The sequence below is a fragment of the Zeugodacus cucurbitae genome, chromosome 6, assembly GCF_028554725.1.
Source record: "Zeugodacus cucurbitae isolate PBARC_wt_2022May chromosome 6, idZeuCucr1.2, whole genome shotgun sequence".
Lineage (NCBI taxonomy): Eukaryota > Metazoa > Arthropoda > Insecta > Diptera > Tephritidae > Zeugodacus > Zeugodacus cucurbitae.
The window spans coordinates 49,042,487-49,063,689 of NC_071671.1; the positions used below are offsets into that span (position 1 = coordinate 49,042,487).

General features: G+C 34.7%; 2 protein-coding genes across 6 annotated transcripts in view; one reads left to right on the top strand and one right to left on the bottom strand.

Annotated features, from left to right (window-relative positions):
• Nucleotides 1–21,203, top strand: part of LOC105217747 (G protein alpha o subunit) — a 79,790-nt gene that overhangs the window by 46,041 nt on the left and 12,546 nt on the right. The gene's annotated exons all lie outside the window — the stretch shown is intronic.
• Cyp49a1 (probable cytochrome P450 49a1) lies at nucleotides 105–19,961 on the bottom strand. Of its 2 annotated transcripts, none has more exons than XM_054233018.1 (14): nucleotides 19,655–19,961; nucleotides 13,733–13,918; nucleotides 13,555–13,649; nucleotides 13,324–13,489; nucleotides 8,628–8,708; nucleotides 8,364–8,480; nucleotides 7,239–7,315; nucleotides 6,878–7,073; nucleotides 6,571–6,739; nucleotides 6,054–6,223; nucleotides 5,868–5,946; nucleotides 2,933–3,035; nucleotides 2,546–2,670; nucleotides 105–657 (listed from the first exon to the last, which is right to left on the bottom strand). In XM_054233018.1, the coding sequence occupies exons 1-14, from the start codon at nucleotides 19,762–19,764 to the stop codon at nucleotides 544–546; spliced, it is 1,788 nt and encodes a 595-aa protein (XP_054088993.1). In that variant the 5' UTR covers nucleotides 19,765–19,961; the 3' UTR covers nucleotides 105–543. The 2 variants fall into 2 exon arrangements, with proteins under 2 accessions (XP_054088993.1, XP_011191202.2); XM_011192900.3 differs by lacking the exon at nucleotides 19,655–19,961 and adding an exon at nucleotides 19,143–19,615 and having other exon boundaries at nucleotides 106–657.

The following is a 21,203-nucleotide window of genomic DNA, read 5'->3' on the forward strand; positions in this document are numbered from 1 at the left end:
CATTCCAGTGTTTTCGAATACAGCGCCATCTATGCACAGCATCCACAATAGCTTTTAAAATGCCCAAAGAGCTTTATCATTATTCTTATATTGTTATTGTTTTTGTATGAAATTTTACATAAATTTTAAATATTTGTAAAAAAACGTAATCTATGCGCGCCGCACATACTTATATATAATACATGTAAATATGTATATAAAATTAAATATAATACCGACCATAAGGTACATAATTTACAATGCATATTGGCATAATTTTCATTTGCCATGAGCAAATATAATATTATAAAAGAAGCACGTATTATATCCATATTGGCGAGACTAAAGTATAATATTGAACGACCATAATAACAACAGCAACAGCAACAAAAAGGTACAGCGCAAATATTGAAAGTGTAAACTTATGAGCGTGGGAGCTCAACCTACGCAGCGCTGCAACGCTGCTGGCTGTTGATTTTGGCAAATTCTAAACCATCGCTGTTGGACCTGATGTCCACTGGCACAGCTGGCAACCCCGCACCCCGCTGGCAAACAGCTCGTGCGTTACTCGTCCCTTAGCGTCAATTTGAAATTAAGTGGCGACTCTGGTATGTAGGTTGAATTCACTTTATACACTAATTCGCCGGAATTGTATTCCACTTTGTATTTTCGAAATATCTGCAACAGAAAACAAAAAAAAAAAAACAACAAATAAACAAGTTGAAATGACACATTTGTATGTGATGTGCGAGCGATTGCATTGCAAAATGGCAAAGTCGGCTTAAGTGCTTATACTATATGCTTAGATAAGTGCAAACAATTTCGGTACGCAGAACTGCAAGATGACGAGCGATTTTTAGTTTAATTTTTTTTTTTTTGCATATATTTTGTTCGGACATTTCAGCCCAAGCGTTGCATTTCAAAAGGCATGAAAGGCTTGTGTACATTTTGCTGGACAATACAGTTGCCTTGTAGCTTTCAATCATTAGTAGACGCGTAAAGGGGCTTTCGATAGCGACTTGTCTATATTTTTTGGTAGTCTTTGGCGGTTCTAATTCCAATTCAAAGCCTGTTGGGTGATCTTCACAGCTTGAACTCCAACTTCTGATGAATTCTGACCTATAATTATATGAGGCTGCCAAAGGTGACCGGTGAGCGATCAGCTGAAGATGTCTTTGATAAAAAGTCTTCAGTTCATATTTTGACGCTAAAAAGTACTCGTCCGTTTGAGGACTTTAACTTGAAAATTGTTCTCTCCGGACTTTGGACTATATACAAGAACTGATTCAAAAGTGCAAAGGTCTTTATTGCAAAGGCAACTGGATCTTTTAAAGTGTATAAATCAACGGAATTTCGAATCTTCCGATAACTTCGTCGTTGTCTGTGAAAGTTTAATGCATAATGTGAAACGAACGTGCCAAAGAACTTGAATTTTATAACACAACTTCGAACCATAGAAGATACACATGGAGTCTTTGCTACAAATTAAGTGGTTTTAGCAGTATCATGATCTTTAGAGCTTTTAGTAGTTCATTCAAAATTGTCCACTCAGAGATACAATTGAACATGGACTTTAGATAGGTGAGTCCCTTCGTTCGCCATTAACATATTGTTCTAGTCCTAAAATATGTGATATGGCTGTTGCTGCTGTCCAGCCAGAGAATATTGACGATACTTTTAACCCCTCGGATTCCGAGAATAATATTTTATATGAATATTGTTGTGATTATGTCACGTCGCTGAGACTCCAATAGACCATAAGGATGCTGCGGCTTCCCCTTTGTAGTTTTTTCAAAAGGATTGACTGATATCGTTTTATTCGAATCCATTTATGCTCGTCGGGATTTTTCGTAATAAAGGATCTGGCATTATTGAGCTCAAAAACCATCGTTTAGTTTCTAATGAGAAGTATTTCTAAGGTCTTGATTTTAATAAAGACTTTTTAATACTTTTTTAGTTCGGATTTTTTTTGGTATCAGATACCAGTTTTCGACAATTTTACAAATTTTCGAAAAGTCATTCGGTTTTAAATGGTTGGTCGATTTTTCTAGAGGGTTTATAGATTTTGCTCGAATAATTTTTTGATTAGTTTTTGGTAAATAGATCCCTCTTTACATAAACCGCTTTTTCAGTTCTTCTAAAGTCCGGTTCTATCGTTTTGTTAAGGTAACCTGCTGTCTTATAGACCGTTCCTTGATTAATATTCTACACCTCAGGCCTCATGAACCTTTCCATTGGTTTTGTTATTTTCTTAGAATAATTTTTTTGATTTTTTTACGAAAATGGGTTCCACTTCACTTAAATTCCTTTTTCTGTACTTCTAAAGCCCGGCTCTATCGATTAATTTAAGCGGTTCTCTTATGTCCCGTTCCTCGAATTATTGCATCAATGTTCCACACCTAAGGGCTTCCATGGGGCTTTCCACTGGTTGAAACGAGGGAACTAGATAATAAAAAGCCTATTCTACGTATTCGCTTGTAGCTTCGAAGTTCACTTATTGAAAACCCCATTTTGATGGATACCTATGGAAATCCATTCATTCGTACATTGTTCGTGTACTACTCACCTTCGCCAACAGCATATTCAATTCAATTTCGGCAAACCGACGTCCCACACACATGCGTCGGCCATAGCCAAACGGCAAACTGACAAAGGGATGAATTTTTCGTCCGGCATGTGGGCATACTGCACCTACGGATTGTAATGGAAATGTATGGCATGAATAAATTGCAATAAACGCGCATGCACACACACACACAGTCACTAATGGAAACAGGCTGTGGGCGTTTCGTGCGCGAAATTTGCACCAACATTTAATTTGTATTTTTTGTTTTTGTTAAATGAAAAATATTTTTTTTTACACCCGCTTGTTACGCTTTAGGTGTCTGTGTGTGTGTGTGCTGCGAGGGTGTTCTATGTCGATTGGCATTGACTGTATGGCATGGCAACTCACTCGTTTCGTTCTGCTTCAGCCAACGTTCGGGTACAAATCGTTTCGGTTCTGGAAAGTAAGCGGGATCATTGGACACCACCAGATGCGGGAATATGACATGTGTCTGCAAAACGACCGATAAATACAAACAAACATACATAAATACACAAAAGTGAAAGCTGGGAGTGGGTAAATAAATAGCAAGAACCGTTAAAGTGATATTTGATTTATGTGTTTATGGGCACTTGTCGTCCGGCGTTTAGTTAGTAGGTGCTATGCAATTATGATATTAAAATTTAGACATTTATACGCGACGGCGCTAGTTGACACTTTGTACATATTTGTATGGGTGTGGCGGTGTGATGGTAAATTTTTATTGCTTGTGAAAATCATTTGATTTTAACGATTTCATAAATGATACTTTATCTCTGACCTGCTTTAAATAATGTTCGGTTAAATGAAAATTATCTCTAACAACAACAATATCAAAGAATTTTGCTTGTAAAATTAATTTTTTGCTATTTAAAGTTGTATTCAACTCGCCAGTCGTAGCCAGAGTAGTGAATCGGACAAATAACGTAAGTAGACACAACAGGTTCCAAACAGATTGACAGCACTGGCGTACCGTTTTCTTTTGGGCAAGATTGAGAAATTGCTAATATCTTTCATAAATGAACTCATCAGTTATTATTTCAGTTATTATTTCTCAAGAAATTTCTCAGGACAGCATTATAGTATCTTAAAATGAGCTTAGATACGGAATCTAACTCAAAGGAGAAAGCAAATTACAAGATGCACAATAAAAAAGATAAACTTTCAGCCAAAAAAAGTCATGGATATAACTAATGGAATTGCTGAGTTATATAAAGGTCAACTTATAACAAGTAAGGAAGGGCTAAGTTCCGGTGTAACCGAACATTTTATACTCTCGCAATTTATTTATTTAACTTTATTTATATTATATAATACACAATTTGGCCCACATATTCGTCATATATATTGTATAAAGTCCATTGAAAGTTGGAAACCATAATATTAGGTTAGAAGCACCGAGGCCCTCGTGTTCGATATATGGGGTCTTGACAACCTATGTTCCGATTTCGGTGATTTTTAGAATGGGGCTGCCACACTATTAACATGGTATTTGTGCAAAGTTCTGCACCGACATCTTCACTAGTACTTACTTTATATATTGTAAAGTAAACGATTCAGATCGTCTTCAAAGTTCTGGTATATAGGAAGTAGGCGTGGTTGTGAAGCGATTTGGCCTATTTTCACAACATATCATTGGGATGTAAGGAAACTATTACAAACCAAGTTTCATTGAAATCGGTCGAGCAGTTCCCGAGATATGGTTTTTGACCCATAAGTGAGCGATGCCACTCCTGTTTTCCATTTTGTAAAAAAATCTGAGTGCAGCTTCCATCTGCCATTTATCATGTGGATTTTAGTGTTTCTGGCGTTTTTCGTTATTGAGTTAACCCATTTTTAGTAGTTTTCAACCTAACCTTTGTATGGGAGGTGGGCGTGGTTACAATCCGATTTCCTCCATTTTTGGACTGTATAAGGTAGTACCTAAAAGAAACGACTCTAGAAAGTTTCCTTGATATACCTTTAGTAGTTTGCGAGATATGTACAAAAAACTTAGTAGGGGGAGGGGCCACGCCCACTTCCCCAAAAAGATTACATCCACATATGCCCCTTCCTAGTGCGATCCTTCATACCAAATGTTACTTCCATAGCTTTGTTTATAGCTTAGTTATGGCACTTTAAGTGTTTTCGGTTTTCGCCATTTTGTGGGCGTGGCAGTGGTCCGATTACGCCCATTTTCGAACTTTACCTTCTTATGGTGCCAAGCAACACGTGTTCCAAGTTTCATTAAGATATCTCATATATCTCAGACAGACATCAGGATTTGAGCTTTTCTCGTCACCCTGATCATTTTGATATATATGTATAACCCTATATCTAACTCGTTTAGTTTTGGGACTTACAACCAACCGTTATGTGGACAAAACTATAATACTCTCGTAGCAGCTTTGTTGCGAAAGTATAAAAACTTAAAGGAAGGAGCCGTACTATTTTGAACAGAGCACTTTAAAGCAGTTCTATTGAGTTTGAAAAATTATACTGTTTAAGTTCTAGTTCAAAGCTTACTAAGAACACCGAATCCCTACAAATTCAAAGATGATTTATAATTGAATAGCGGAAAGTCATATTTCTTTTACTGATGACCTAGAGTTTTATCTCACGAAACTACCACCATTGACTTAAGACCTTAAGAATCGGGTTAATATTAAATACTTTTAGTAATAATGCATTAAAGTTCTGGTTCTGGATCCACTACGACTGAAAATTCTGCCTTTAAGATAATGCTTTGAGCATGTACTCTCTCAACTATAAGCGGCTCATTCATTTAGATTCGTGTGGCAAACATATATTTTTTGAGGAAATCATTAAACACTACATTCAAGATAAATTCGAAACCTGGAAAAAGGAGTATATCAGTATAGACTGACAGCTTCGACAAAAAGTAATTGAGAGACACCATTAACTCATGGACAACTAATGTTATTTCCACGTGAAACAACAAAAACTACGTTATGGTTTTTCTTGAAAAAAAGTAAGAGTTACTCAAAGCAAAGTCGCAAACCAATCGAGTTACTTGGGTGGAGCAGTAAATTGAAACGAAATATAAGTGCTTTTTTATCCACGAATTGGTAATTTCAAGTCTAAATTATTTCATATAAATGGAAATTACTGCAAATATGCCATTAGACTGTGCTTAAATGTGTCTACTTATGTTATTCTACGGATTTCTGCTATTTATAGCCAGCAGAAAGGAGACATTAACTGGAAACCTAAATATGTACTTATATCATAACACACGTATATATATTTTTGTATGTAATATATATGTATTGATATTGACATTTATTTCCATTTGGGTACTTACACCTTTGGGTATGTGATAGCCAGCAATTACAGCGTCTGTTTGCAAACTTCGGCCATTCGCTATGACAACTGGATACATTCTGCAGACAACAATAAAATATACATAATTCAATTGGCAATAAATACTTATTGGATTCATGTATATGTATGTATATACACTTGTTGTTAATGTCTAAAAATAGCGCACCTCAAAGTCTCTTTTATGCAGGCTCTTAAATATGGTATTTGCTCCAAAGCGCTTTGATCGATTTCTGCTTCACGTGTTGGGAAAACACTTTGCAATTCTTCGAAAAGCTTTTGTTGCTTATCGGGATTTTTCGCTAATTGATAAATGGTCGACGAGATGGCAACGGAGGTCTGCAATGCATAGTGTATAAATGTAATGCAATAATTGAGTGTGATATGGTAAATAAACACTGAGGTGAATAACATTAAATTGAGTGGAATGAAAATGAATGAAATAAGGTTTCATACATAAATTTATATTAATGGCGAAAATCAATGCATTAACAATAAAATACATTCTATAAAATATTTCAAAAGTGAGGTTGAAAAGTATAAATATATTACAAAATTTTTTTTCATATTTTTTTGCATTTAAATCATCACATTCCTATCGTCTTATATTCAGTTAATTAATCTTCCTTTTCTTTCAATTAAAAAAATAAAATTGTTCATCATTAATTAAATCCATATAAACTCACCGTATCCACGCCAACGAGAAATAAATCCAACGCCAACACAGCTGCCAATTTGCGATTGCCCGTCTTGCGCACAATGCGTCCCACAATCGAATCGGCTTGCATGGCATTCTGCAATGCGGGCGCTGCAGCAGCGCGGTCCATTGTGCGACTGATGTTTCGCAAGCAAATTCTAGGAAGCAAAAACAAAAAAAAAAGAAAATATGAAAAATAATTAAAATGCTACTCCATCCGTGCTAATGAAGCAACTAATTATTATTAAAATCTTTGCCAACAACAACCACAACCATCACCTTGACCAACAACTCACTCGGTAAACTGATCCAACGCCTTGACAAAGCTGCGATACGCCTTCGTCGGATAGAAACGCCACAACGGCATGCGCAGCTCCAGTTCGGGCACGGCCCAGAAGAAAGTATTTATGGCGTTTATGATTTGTTGTGACTCCTCACTGCCATCTGGCGTTAAGCAACCGAGGCGTGTATCCAATGCCACGCGTCCCACAGCTGTCAGCGTGAGAAACAAGCAGAAAATGATATTTTCATTTAAGAAGCTCAGTAGCGAAGTATTTATACACATGTATGTATATATAGGTACAGTGTTGTATGTGTGTTTAGTGGTGTGTCCTGCTAGTCTACATTACTTTTATTACAAATATCCATTTAACTCACATTCCAACGCCCATTTGTGTAATTCGTGTAGAAAATTCGCTGGCAGCTCATCGTTTTCATTGCGCATTTCATGTACTCTGTAATTTATAATTTGCACACACAACGAGATTAGCAAGTAACGGTATTTTATTACATATATATTTACTTAATCTTATTACTTTCGACTTTATTCGCCATTTTGTGACGACTCATTTAAGTAAAATTTGAAAAATTGTGCTACATAATACTTTTTTTAGCATTAAGTATATACAGTGGTGGTCATATGAATGGGAACATTAATGACTTTTTAAAACTAGAAAGAATATTTTCTTGAAAGCTGCTTTATTTTGTGCTTCTTGGGTTAAAATAAGTGCCATATTTTATTTAAAATATTTTTTATAGATAATTTTTCAAAAAATAAAAAATAAAAATGATGAAATTTTTGCTTCTTCAAAGTTTAATTAATTAATCTGTACTATTTTTGTGTTGAATTCCGTAATGATATTTTAGTGTCATCACTTTTCTTTTTGAAACAATCATTTGTCTCGGTAGAACCTGCGGTCCCTTTGCTCTTTTTATTTCCGTTATAAGTTATCACTGTTCGTTCTGTGGACCTTGCAACCGATACTTCGAATAATTTTCAAGATATCTGTTACTACAGATCCATATCCAGAAAATCCGGTCTAAAAATTATTCTCTATTTATAACCGAAGTTGGCTGATTAATAATCACTCTTAGTTATTATCTAATGGTAATTTTGGGAAAATTCGTAAATATTTTCAAAACAATAGTAGAGGTTTCCTCGGATATTTAGTATTAAGAAAACATGATGAGACCTACCTAATGAAGCAAACAATTTCTTACAATATCGAAGATTGGCTTTAATGAAAACCGAATTTTAAGTTGAGAAGTAACGTTTTAACGTCACCTTGACCTTCGTAATATAACGGTTCTTTTTAGGATTGATAAGCGACACCTTGATTGTATATTAGTTGATTTTGCTAAGCTTAACAAAATTATGCCAACTTTCTTTAATAACAATTATCAAAAAAAAGTATATTCAATAATCCTAATAATTTGACCAACACTGTATCCATAGAAAATTAAAATGTATGTATATAAAAATTGTTTTCCATAAGACTGCACCTTTGCATAAATTCACCGGCAATTTCATTTAATGACGGCACATATTGCTTAGCCGTTTGTGGTTGTAGTAGTATTTGTTGTACCTCTTGACGGAACAGCGCCCAGTTTTTGCCATGCCTAAACGAGTATACAAGCATAAATTCATTACATTGACATTACACTTCACTGCATTCACAAGTGAATTTAGACTCATATATGTAGATGTATATATGTGTGTAAAAGTAATCGCTTTTCCTTTCTTGCTTTCCACTTCAATATACTTACACACCAATGAGTCCAGCGATGTCGCCAAAGAAATCGCGTCGCAATTTTCCCTTATAATGTTTGAGCGATGGCATTGAGGGTCTGCAAAAGATGTACTCATAAATTACATTTGCAAGATTTGAAGTGTATGTTTGTGAAGAAAAATCGGTACGCGTATTAGAGAAAGTGAGGAGGGGGAGGTGTTAAATTAATAATAGTTGAGGTACTTCTGTCACTCCAGATCTATAATAGCTTTCAGCGGTAAATCTCATCCCATTACCTTGTCTACAGACACGTTTCGACAATTCCGATCACATGATCTACCATCGGTGAGTAGGGCTTTGATAAGTTTTGTCGGGGGAATTTTATTAGTTCGATTCTTCTGGAGTTATCTTTTCTGTTGTCAGTTCGCTCGAAACTTTATGAATGATAATTGTCACTCAATCGACCGAATGAAATGCCCTTTATATGTGAATCCCAACCGTATTGATCTATGTTGCAATCTTAATATTGACGAATACTTTATGTCGAAATTGTTGGATCAATAGGTACCGAAATATGGACCAGATCACATTTGCTCATCTTCGAGAAATTTTCTTAACCAAACAAACCAGGCCTGGACAGATTATGGCTCTAATAGAAATACTTTGCAACCAAAGGACTGGAAGAGAATACACTAACACATCGATAGACGGACTACCAAATATCAATAGCATCTTATCAATCCCGGTGTCTCTGTTACAACAACACCAAAACGATTTTGGGATCTCAAAGTTTTCTCAGGAGGACATTTAGGTATTCTAGAAGAACTAAATTTACAAAGGTCTTGCTAATATAGTTCTTTTTTTTGAGCAAATAAGCGTATATATAACGTGTCGGATCCAGTCTTAGAATATGAAAACAAAAAGAATTCAATGTGAAGAACACGAATTCCAAACATTTTGTGAAAATGTCAACGAGATTGCCAGTCTAAACATCTTATATCAGCTACTGCAGAGACCTTTTGAAGTAATTAAGACGAAATAGAACGAACAAAGTCGAGAACTATTTAGAAAAAAGCTCAAAAATCAACCTGGTTTACCCAATATTTTCGAACTCTACTTGCCATTACCCCTTAAATGTTATGTTACTGAATAGATAGGTAACATCGGTTGAGAATTATGGCAAAAAAATACTTAAGATTCTATAGCCTCATGTGAGAAAAAGTACAAAAAAATTCAAGTGAGTGCAAGACACCTCTAATTGTGTCTGCAATGACCCACTGAATTCCAGCTTGTTTAATTCCAGAATTTCTACCTGTTTACCTTGTTCACCTGCCGGAAGAAGGCAATAGTGATGACGGCTCATTTCAAAGCTGAATGAACTTATTGTAAGAGAGTATATAAATGTATATATGTATGTACGTATATGTAGCATTGTAAGTGGGTATGTCGAGCGCCGCAAGCCATGCGTGCCACCGAGAGTATAAGTAATTAAAATAGTTACATAAATAAGAAAGAGAAACAACAAATTTTATAGTAATAAAGTACGGAAAATGAAAAATAAAAACAACAGCCAAAATGTATACAAAAATTACCACATTCATAATTTGTGTATGAGCTCACATGCAATCTTTACATTTTTATGACACAAATGAAATGACACAATTCACAAAAAAATATGCGTGTGTAAGAAGCACATACATATTTACATATGTAATTACATGCGTGTGAGTTTTTTCCCACACACAATTGGGCAGTGTTGGCTGCTTGTAATATGGTTAGGATCGTAAATCTTGAGGCGAAGGTGCTTCGTTTTTTATTTTCATACATACATACTTTCATATATGATATACAGTATACAGAGTCGTAATATGTAGCTCGTCGCCCATGCGCAGACGCCACTCCAAATGTGCAAATGCATATCACAAGGCGTTTACTTGCGCACGTTGTTCGCTTGTCTAAGCTTGGCCTCTTGACAGACCGCAGCTTCTGGCTATTAAGCCGAGCGCACAATGTTCAAATGCCACAACTTTGCTTTTTTTTAAAACCAATTTTTATTGATTTCGTTTTCTTTTTTTATTGAATGTGCCCGGAGGTTCAGATGTCAATTCGTTTTAATAGAGCATCAATATCGACTTTGAACGTGACCTCGTTGTGTTAGAAAGACAACCAGTTGCAAGTATCTGATTGTTATATTTATGCATTTTAATTTTTTTTTATAAAAGGTGACCAGATGCGATCGCTGGGAATTTAAATTTATGTAAAACAACATTACGAATTTGTGTAAGGTCTCATTTTGAAGTCACATTCATTCCAATAACTACGGTATAAAACTACTGACTCAACTCTGTTGACGAAGTCCATTCGAGTTGCGACGTTTCAAGGGTAATGTCTATAAAGTGTGCTTATGGTGATATCAAATTCTTTCAAAGTGGTTATTTAATTCGTACAGGTGATCTTTAGGTCACTTTAATGGTATTAGGAATTTTTACATCCATATTGTTAAGGTCTGAATTCACAATGAAGCTTATGGCTTTCTATACGAGACAAATTGTCATAATAGTTTGATTATTCCATAATCTTCAAGTGGAATGCATACGATCAACAACTAAATATCATTTACATAATAATTCTGAGACCTTCTCAAGAAATATCGAAATTTTAACCACAGTCATGGGTTCTCAAAACGGAATGGAGGAAATGAAAAGAAATACCCATATTGACGGGAAACCTACATTGCTCAGGAGGACTAAAGTTAAATCGGGTAAAGGGTTCAGCTTCGAGGCATTTATATTACCGTGTCCTCCTTAAATAGGATTAGGTATGTAAAAAAGTGATAATTCACATAGTCTCTGAACTCGATTTTTTCTAAACCAGAAAAATACCCTTTCTATAAGCCTGGTAGAAAAGTATTTAGACTGACCGAATAAGTAAAGTGTCTTTAATTTTTCGGACCAAAGACTCATACTTCAGCGATAGAACTCTGTCTAGATTCGTGAGCTCTCTGAGACTAAACCCACACCGGATTAGTGAAGACGCCTTTTCTTGTCTGATACGACAACAGCTTCGCTTAGTTTGGGTTAGAGCAAAATACGTTTTTGTATCTTATTAGACAAAGATATGTTTGACTAAACCGGTGTGGTTTGAACCTAAGTCATGACATTTTCGCTGTACTTTCAAGCAGCCCTCGTATGAGTTTTTTATTATTTTGTCATGCCCGTAAGCAACGAGCAATAACTATCACCACACATTGTATACATAACATCCATTTTCACGAAATTGTGCTCAAGTATTCGTTTACATAAATATTTAGCACCTTTTTTTTGTGTGAGGAACTTCGTTTACCGTCAAGCTTTACATTGTTGATTTTTATGATCATAGTGTGGCCATTAATCTTAAGATTTCGCACTTTCGATTTCTTTTTTAATACATTACGTTTTATATGACGACCTCACGTGTTCGCAATATATATATTTGAGTAAATAGTAAGACTTTGTTAAAAAATGGGTAAAGAGTGGAACCGCAAATAGGCTCGTTTGTATAGTAGTCTATTTTCTTGTTTGGTTTAGCGATAATTGTTTTTTAGGTGGTGTTATCAAAACAAAAATGACCTGACAGTTTTTCGAAGATTTTTTTTTTTTTGTTATGACAAGCATTGGCAATTAAGTGATCCGGATTCTCATTATGACATAAAACCACCAATTGTGAGACTTGTTTAGCTCTTTTTAACTTGATTTGTGCCTCTTGAATCTTCTTATCTCGCAATATATTTTTTTTCCGAAAATAAAAATAAAATAGGGCTTGGAGAGATTTCAGTTAAGGTCGACAGTTAGGTTAGTTAGTTAACCCCTTAAACCTCCGTTATGTAGAAGAAGTAACCTCCATATATTTACGAAAGTTTCGTAGCGCCCTAATGCAAATATTTTCAATTATCTATGTGTGTGTAACCCTCCTCTATTGGTTGATGTGGCAACATAATTTGTGGCAGTAAGTTTTTAATTAACTGTCTAATTATATTTGTGTGGAAAAACAAACTTATTTAACAGAAAGTCACAAGGGAGTGCGTGCGAAGTACACAAATTCATATAAATAATATAGAATTTTAGGTGTATAGTCATATATGTATATAGTCATGTGTATAACAGCTTTAATAAATTAGTGAAATATACTATTTTTAACTGGAAGTATATAAATACGATGTAGGTAATGTTTCCATGAAGTCATTTTTTCCCAACATTTTTCATAATGTGATTTATAGTGCTGTCTTACTTGTATCATATAAATGTATATAGGTGGGAAATTTGATATTTCTATATACAAATTCGTTAGAAATATTTGATAAGGAAGATCTGTAACCGGGTTATATTAACTCCAGAAATATTCAACAATCTAGTGCCAAAACAAACCGCGTAACCGGTGCTTATAGTACTATCCGTACTCTAAGTATACTCTCTATAAGGTCGTTACAGATAAAGTTTCAAAATGAACTCAGTAATCTCGTAGAATATCATGGAAATACTAAGCTTAATACCCTGCAGATTCTTTCCAAAAATACAAGTTAAGTTCTGATGGAAGATAGTTTGGAATTACGTCATTTAGTGTTATAACCCGCACCGTTCTTTCTCACTTTGCTTATACCAGATTATGTGGTTTATACCAGTCGTCTTTTCTGTTCACCACTATTCAAGATATGAGAAATTGTAGGCAATTTCTTTAAAAATTAATATTTAATTTACCTGTGCGGCATGGTCTCCTCTTTTTTGAAAATATTGCGTATTTCATCACCATCGAAAATAAACAGCAGATCCGGATGTCCTATTAACCCGCCAACTTTGACTATTTTACCATAGTTGATGTGCAGCTCCTTCATGACCTTATCCAAATCCTGTATGCGATATTGGCCTGTGCAATAAATCACAAAGCATATAAATAAATTTAATATGAAATATTTGCAGTTGTAAACTCACCAACCAGCGGCGCAAAGCGCCATGAATTGCCCAGCACTGGCATGCCCCAGGGACCTGGTACGTCTGAATAGGGGCGTGCTTTCGCATGTGTGCTACTATATAAAGGCAAAATAAATAAATAAATAAAATCAAGAGTAAAAATATTTTTTTTTTACGTATTCTGATTTACTCAACATACCACTCCTCGGGCGCATGCACTGCTGTTGCTGACGCTGGTGCTTTTGGTGTTTTTATTCTTGGTGGCTCATGCGTTAGCGCCTCGGGCAAGGTTACAGCGTTCGGCATTGCCGTTGCAGCGGCCGAAAAAGAGGCGCGCTTCACAAGTGCCGTTGTTGTTTTATGTAAATGTGACATGCTTTTTTTGCTGTAAAATTGTAGTAAAAAATTGCGTTAAAAATCGTAAAAAGGTTTCTAAGTGTTGTAAAGAAAATATATATGAAAAGAGAATTCTAGTATTTCTCTATGCTTTTTCACATTCGTTTCATTCTTGGAAACCATAAAATCTTACTCCTCGATGGCTGAGGTAGAGTGGTACTATTGTAAGAAGTTTAAAGCTTTCTTTGGACTACACTTGCGACAGATCCCTTTCAACTTTTTATAGAAATCTCAAATACGTATATCTGGACTACCTTTATTAAGCGAAGGAGATGTTCTATAACCAAGTCATTCAAAAGGGCTTCAACCATAACCTTAACTGTTCATTTGAAATCAAACTATTTAGTAACCTATATCTCACAGGAATCAAATAGTGCCCCGACAATTTTTCAGCCATAAGTTCGGTACGATCACTATGTAATATGTGGAAAAATGTAGTAATGTAATATTAATAATCCTCCAATTTTATTTGAAATTTTACTCTTGCTTCACTGGCTTACCGATCAGATTCAGTTTCCTTCCCTGATATTTAGATATATAGTTGAGGAAATGTTGATAAGCTCTTAAAAAGTAATTGTTGTTGTTTTATTTATATAAAAGACTACTAAATATTTTTGGAGATGCTTCTCTGAAGTGAAATCGTTGAACGTACATAAATTGCACCCTTTTTCGGTAACGAATGTAGACTGTATGGGAATTCTGATCCTTCAAGTTGGTCAGGATCAATGCAACTATGATCAATACACGTAAGCGACCAATTTTTGACCTTTTTTCTCATTAAATATTACAATATGTTTGAAATATTTTCAAAAAATTTCAAATTAATCCGGGTAAAATTCTAAATGTTAGATCCTTTGGATGTTGATGCCCATCAGGCTACGTCAGTTTCAATTGAAAACTTTAAACGCGTTTTTCTCTGGACATGATTTCCCAGAAAATTATGAAGCGATTATGTTCAAATTTACACATATCTATTGATATGATCTTTTCATCAGATATTGCATATTTTTAGTTCTTTGAATTGTATACCTATGAAATCGAGAAATATTACTGATTGAATTGGTATTTTTATAAGATTGTAGAACAGTTCTAAGGACTAAAAGTGGCCCAATTATATCATCACTTAATTTAAATAAGAAGCTTTGAATTATTATATTTATTATTCAAAAATCTATAAGGAAAGGTCCTCAGTGTTATACGGGCAATTTTTTTTTTTACTTTTTAGAAACGAATTTGACCTCCATTATTTCGCGCTGTCCATGAAAAGTCGGTATTTGATTAAAAATTAAATTAATTACAAATTATTTAATGTATTTAACACAGAAATTAAGTAATTTGTATAAACTGTTAGCATCTTTAGACTTGTTTTAGCAACAAAGTATAAGAAAATTATGGATTTCAGATATCATCCTACTGCACCTGCACCTAACCTCACTTTGTCAACTGCAACTATATTCATTAGATACAAATTTAAACTAATATTTATTTACTGCATATTTTGTATCTGCAATTTCCGCTATAAGTTCAAAACAATCTCTTTATCGCACAGAATTATGCGTTAATCCCAGCGAAGTCACGTATGTACAGGGCAAACAACAGTTGCCTCCCTCTAAACATACATAGACTTAAATAATTATTTGCCGTCAGTTCGCATACAGCTGATTAGTAATTCGCAAACTAAATACAACAAAAAAAAACAAATTCATATTTACTTTCAAAGTACATTAGTTGCACTGCATACTGGCACATGCAGCTGGCAACATTAGTCAATGGCATCATTAGTGCAACATTTGTTGGCAACATAAATTTACATGCGACGCGCTCAACTGATGTTTGTGACTGTTAGCAGAGCTAATGTTTATAAAAATATATAAATATGTGTGTTGTTATTAAATGTTAAAATGTAATTTTATATGGCAAACTTTATAATGTTGTCAAAGCGTGAACATCACTTAACACAACATTATGTTATTATTTGTTATTGTTGTTGTGTTTAACACTTAATGAAACTAACTTTATGCGAGAATATGCCCTTTAAAATTGTTGTTTATTTTCTTTAACCTTGACTGACATGCGTCGCACGCCTGTCGTTGTTGTTGTTGTTATCACAAGAGGCACTGATTCACAATTTGCTTATGTAATTATGTATATGTATATATGCAAATGTAAATATACATATTTATATTATATAAAAACTGTTATTATTTGCCATTGCACTTAGAACATAATCAAGCAAAGCTTAGTCGCGAGTCTTGATAATGTGGTCAGCTCTATGATTAGCTGACCGCAACACGGCGCGTGTGGAAACTGGATTTTATTTAAATGCTTTTACGCATTTACGGTATTTCATTCGCATTCTCGTATTTTGAAAATGCAAATTTCTTTAATTCCAGTTTTAAAATGTAACCAATTTGTCTGCACGGCTTAATTTTTTCATTCATAATTTTATTTCTTCTTCCTCTCTTACTTTGCTACAGTTTCTCTTTCTGCCAAATAATGCATAATGCTATTAATAATAAACTACTTTACATAAATGCCATATTTAAGACTTGTTGTTGTTATTGTTGTTGCCATTGTTGTTTTTTATTATTTATCCAGCCAAGTGATAGTGACCTAGAGTTGATTGTGTCAATATTGATTAACTACAAATGAGTGGCAGGCAATATGAAGAGCAACAAGTCGATACTGCTTAGTCACTATTAACTGCATTTTTACTGTGTGTTTGTGTCTATATCTAGACGTGGACTAAGCTGTTGTTGTTATGCTAGACTTTGAAAGATTATACAAAATTCCATAAATTGTTGATAAATTGTTATAGTCTTGAGACGTATATTTGACCAAAGTGTTTTCCTGCGTCGTGTTATTCATACAATTATTTCTAGTCACTAAAGCGACTTACAAAATCGGTGCACCGTTGAAGAGCTACTTAACACCTGTAAGTGGCTTTATTTGTTAAATGACATACAGAGGCTTACCACAAATAGTTCTGCTTCTATTGGCATTGACATTGAAGCACCTATTAGCGGTAGAAACGTATTTTATTTAGGGTTATAAATTTTTAAATTATGCCAATTGCTGACGTATTTTTAAGTGTGAACGAACTCGTTTTTCAACCAACACAAATATTTTTCTGGTGCGGTCAAGAAACTGTAATGAGGAGGCATGAAAACAGGAACTACTCAAAAACAGTATTGCTTTAAAATTCCTTTTGCTTTCATCTATTTCATTCGATCCAACAACTATTATTTTAAAATTTAATATTCAAAATCCGTTAACGTAATGTAACTATATACAGTAGAACTTCCCTAACTCGAATCATCATTATCCACAAAAAACTTTGAGTTAGAGAAACTTCAAGTTTAATTTTTTTTATTAAAACATACAATTTTTTAAAAAGTTGTGAAATATAGATTTATACACAGTCTTATTGCTTTTTCACACACGAGCTAATTGATCAATTAACCGGTTTCTGAATATAAATTTTGAATGATCAATTAATTTAGTTGTGTGAAAACATTATTATCGTTTTACTTCACATAAAGTTTTATGTAAATACTTTAAAACATATATTCTGTAATTTCGTTTGTTGCAGTTCGCATTTGTTTGGCTCTTGAGTCTGTTTCCCAGACCTTTTTTACATGATTTATGCATCCATAAGTGTAATATCATATTTTTTGTTCGTCTCCATACGATATAGAGAGACTCATTTAAAATTCTGCCTCTATAGAAAATTTTAAATTTTGTACTATGCCCTGCTCGAAAAGTTCGATTTTTGGAAGGAAATTTGTATGAAATTTGCCATCTATTGCCAATTCAAAAGTTCGAGTTATGGAGAACTTCGAGTTAATGAAGTTCGAGTTATGGAAGTTCAACTGGAATCTTTAATCTACATATAATCGTTCCTAAAATAGTCAGACCTACTCATTTATATACTAAAATGGAATACCATCAGTATTATTCTATAATTTGTGACCGATATGTAGGAATTAAGAAACCTTTATATATTGACAAACCACTTCGAGACTCTCTAGATCTTTATCTAACAGCGAAATATACGATATAAAAATTAGACGAAATTGACTTTATGACCGCGTACTGAAAAAAAACTAAACCCCTCAACAACGAGGCATATACATCCTTTATACAAATTATATATCCAGAAAAGTGTGAACTGAGCTAAAGTAACTCTATGAATTGTTATAAATATGCTTGCTCTAGTGAAAATTCTTAAAAGTCCACGTCGGTTCTTAAGTGGTGAGTGGTTGTAATATATTGAAACATTCTAAGTAGGGTTAGGTTAAGTAATAAGTATACTGAGAGACGTATTCGCTATCAATAATGTAGTCGATGAGTGACTTAACACAATTTTCTGAATAGCAGTTAGTATATAACAGAAACCTTCTTTAGATTCTTTCTTTATTGGAATCTTAAATATATGATAGAGCTCTCGGAATATACATATGTCTACCAAATGTTTCAGTTATTCGTATATTAAACATGATATTATAGTATTGTCTTTGATTCGACTAAGCATCGGCAAGTTCTGCCAATAGTATACCAAGAGCTCGAAACTTGTTCCTAATTATTGAAACGAAAGGTCTCTACAGTCTAAATTGTAATGAAGTGTTTCGAATTTTCTATAAACAAAGTTTACGTTTTCGAATTTCATTAGGTTTATACATTCGTGAATTTATAACACTAAGTTAGGGCGTTCGCCAAAAAAGGATCGTAATAGAAAAAGTGGATTCCACCAAGACTTTATCAAACAAATTTTAGCCGTTACGATTTTAATTCTTGTGCGACCTCGACATCTGTCGATTCCATTCATTCTTAAACATTTAAACAAACAAAAATAACTATTTTAGAAGACACAACATTCCTTATTTATAATTCTTTCGACACTAAATGCCTCAAAATGCCCTCTCAAGTCAAGTTTTCCATACAAAATCTTATCCTTAAATGGTTCTTCTGTCAATGCCACTTCATCTTGCACGCACATAAATGGCCACTTGTACACTCTCACTCGGACAACTTCAAGGCTCTCCAACTTAGTGTGCCTTTTTTCACTCGAAAAACTTTAAATTCTTTACGCGGCATTAGCGGCAGACATTGCCTAAGATGTCTAATACATATTTGTAGAGACGGTAACCTTGTGCAGCACTCAAAAGTCGAGCGCAAACAAAGATTTGGCGGCGACGGCGGTGGTTCCTTACCTTTGTTGGCGTGACACTTGTAATTTGCAGTTTTTTATTTAGTTATTTCTGCTTTTTGTGTTTTTCTTATTCTCTTTTGTTTTTGTTTTTCCTTATACTTCTTTGTTGTTTGTGGTCTCTTTGTTTTTATAGCAATCGTTCAAGTGCAACAATGTTGATATCAAAAGAATTGCATTTAACACACAAAAGAAAAACAAAGCCAACAACAACCAATTGCAGACTTAGACCAACAACTGTTGCAAATGATTTCACACTCGAGTGCACCGACGACGGCAACGGCGGGCGACAGGGGCGTACAAAGACCTTATTCGTTTGATTGCAAAGTGAGCTTTGATTGCGATTTGCAATGCTACAACAAATACACTAACAACAGTGGTAACAACAACGTATGCGGTAACAATTTTTGTTAAATTACACTTCGAGCAATTTGCAACACGAAAACGGATTTTTCAATTTAAAATTTATTTTTTTTTTTGTTTTTGTTGTACAAATGGCAAATAGTTTCACATTACCAAACAGAGTAGAAGCTAACGCAAATTGCACGGTTGCACTTCGAACAACATGTGGCACGCTTACACTCGAGTCTAAGCCAAAATTTACGGCCAAAGACACTTGTCTTCATGAAACGCGCGCGCCAAACTAAACTTCGTCGTCGATTCGCGTGCGATCTTATATGGAATTCAGCAAAACTCGCGTGCAGAGCACCACCAAACCGTTTTAACAACGCTCAGCGCTTGTCTTTTGGCCCAGTAGCTGAGTTAAGCTCGGCTCAGCTTAGCGTAGAAGTTCGGTTCCACTTTTGTGGCGTTGCATTAGCGCGCGCCGGTATTGAGCAATACTAGTCAACTGACGAAAGCTATGCGCTAATGGGTTTTTGAGTTAGGGATGTTCATGTGTGTGTTTTCACCGTTCGTGTGTCTCTTCGCCGATTTCGTATGCGAACGGAAGCGATCGTCGTTTATTTCACACCTTTTCCGTTTCCTCTTGAATAGACCTTTCGCACATATTACTTCATTTCATTTTGTTTGCTCTTAGGCATACAAATATGGAGATTGATAACCCAAAGGTGGGGTACGATTGTACTATTGGAAAAAGATAAATACAATAAAATGTTGTTTTTTTATGTCAAAAAATATACGCTAATTCAAAACACAACATAACTTCTCAACTTTACAAATTTGAATAGACAACTCTCATTCATAGCTAAAATCCATGTGTTCTGCATTCCTGGTAATGAGTTGAAATGGAGTCCGTGTCTTGGTCACTTAACTTCACCAACGTCCTATCTAGATGCCTGGCTTGGGTGCTAACATCATTATCGGTGGATTCCTGTTTCCCAGCTTAAAAGAAAATAGCGAAACTCTCAAAATTACGGCTGTCTTTAGTGTCATTAGAGCTAAGCTGGGGTTAGTTAATAGCTTGTTTGATGATTTTATCTCACCCTCGGGCCCCAGCAAACACTTTTGCCGTCGGGACTAACGATCCGGGTTTTCAATATATCTTTAATATATGTAAAATCTTCAAAAGCACAAAGCTTCTCTTACTCCCCAGATGTAAGTTGAGACTAGAGTTCAAAAAAGAATCCGGATAATGGAACTTAAAACATTTATTTTAATTGTGGCTAGATTTTCTATTTGAGATTTCTATGACCATCGAAGTCCTAGTGTGGTTAACTTAGTGATGGGCTTTATATTTCGTGGAATCAGCGATATTGATTTATATGTTTAAGATTTGAAATGCATGGACATTCCCAGAATTATTTTTCCGATACAAAAAAATTGCCATGTGTGGCTCCTTCCGTTTTTATATTAACAACAACTAAATCACTATCTTCGACCCACATAAGACCCTTATAGACTAAGAACGACGTAACGTATATAATTTTTGTTAGTTATAGGTACCTACTAAAGAGTAGCATGTTTGTAGTATGGAATGTATGTAAGAAAGGTCTCCGATAATATAAGATTCGGTCTTACTAATATGTAAACTATGAAGAACTCTAGTATGTCTGTCGATACTGTGTATAGAATCCAACACACAGAAGCTTCCTACTTCTTAACC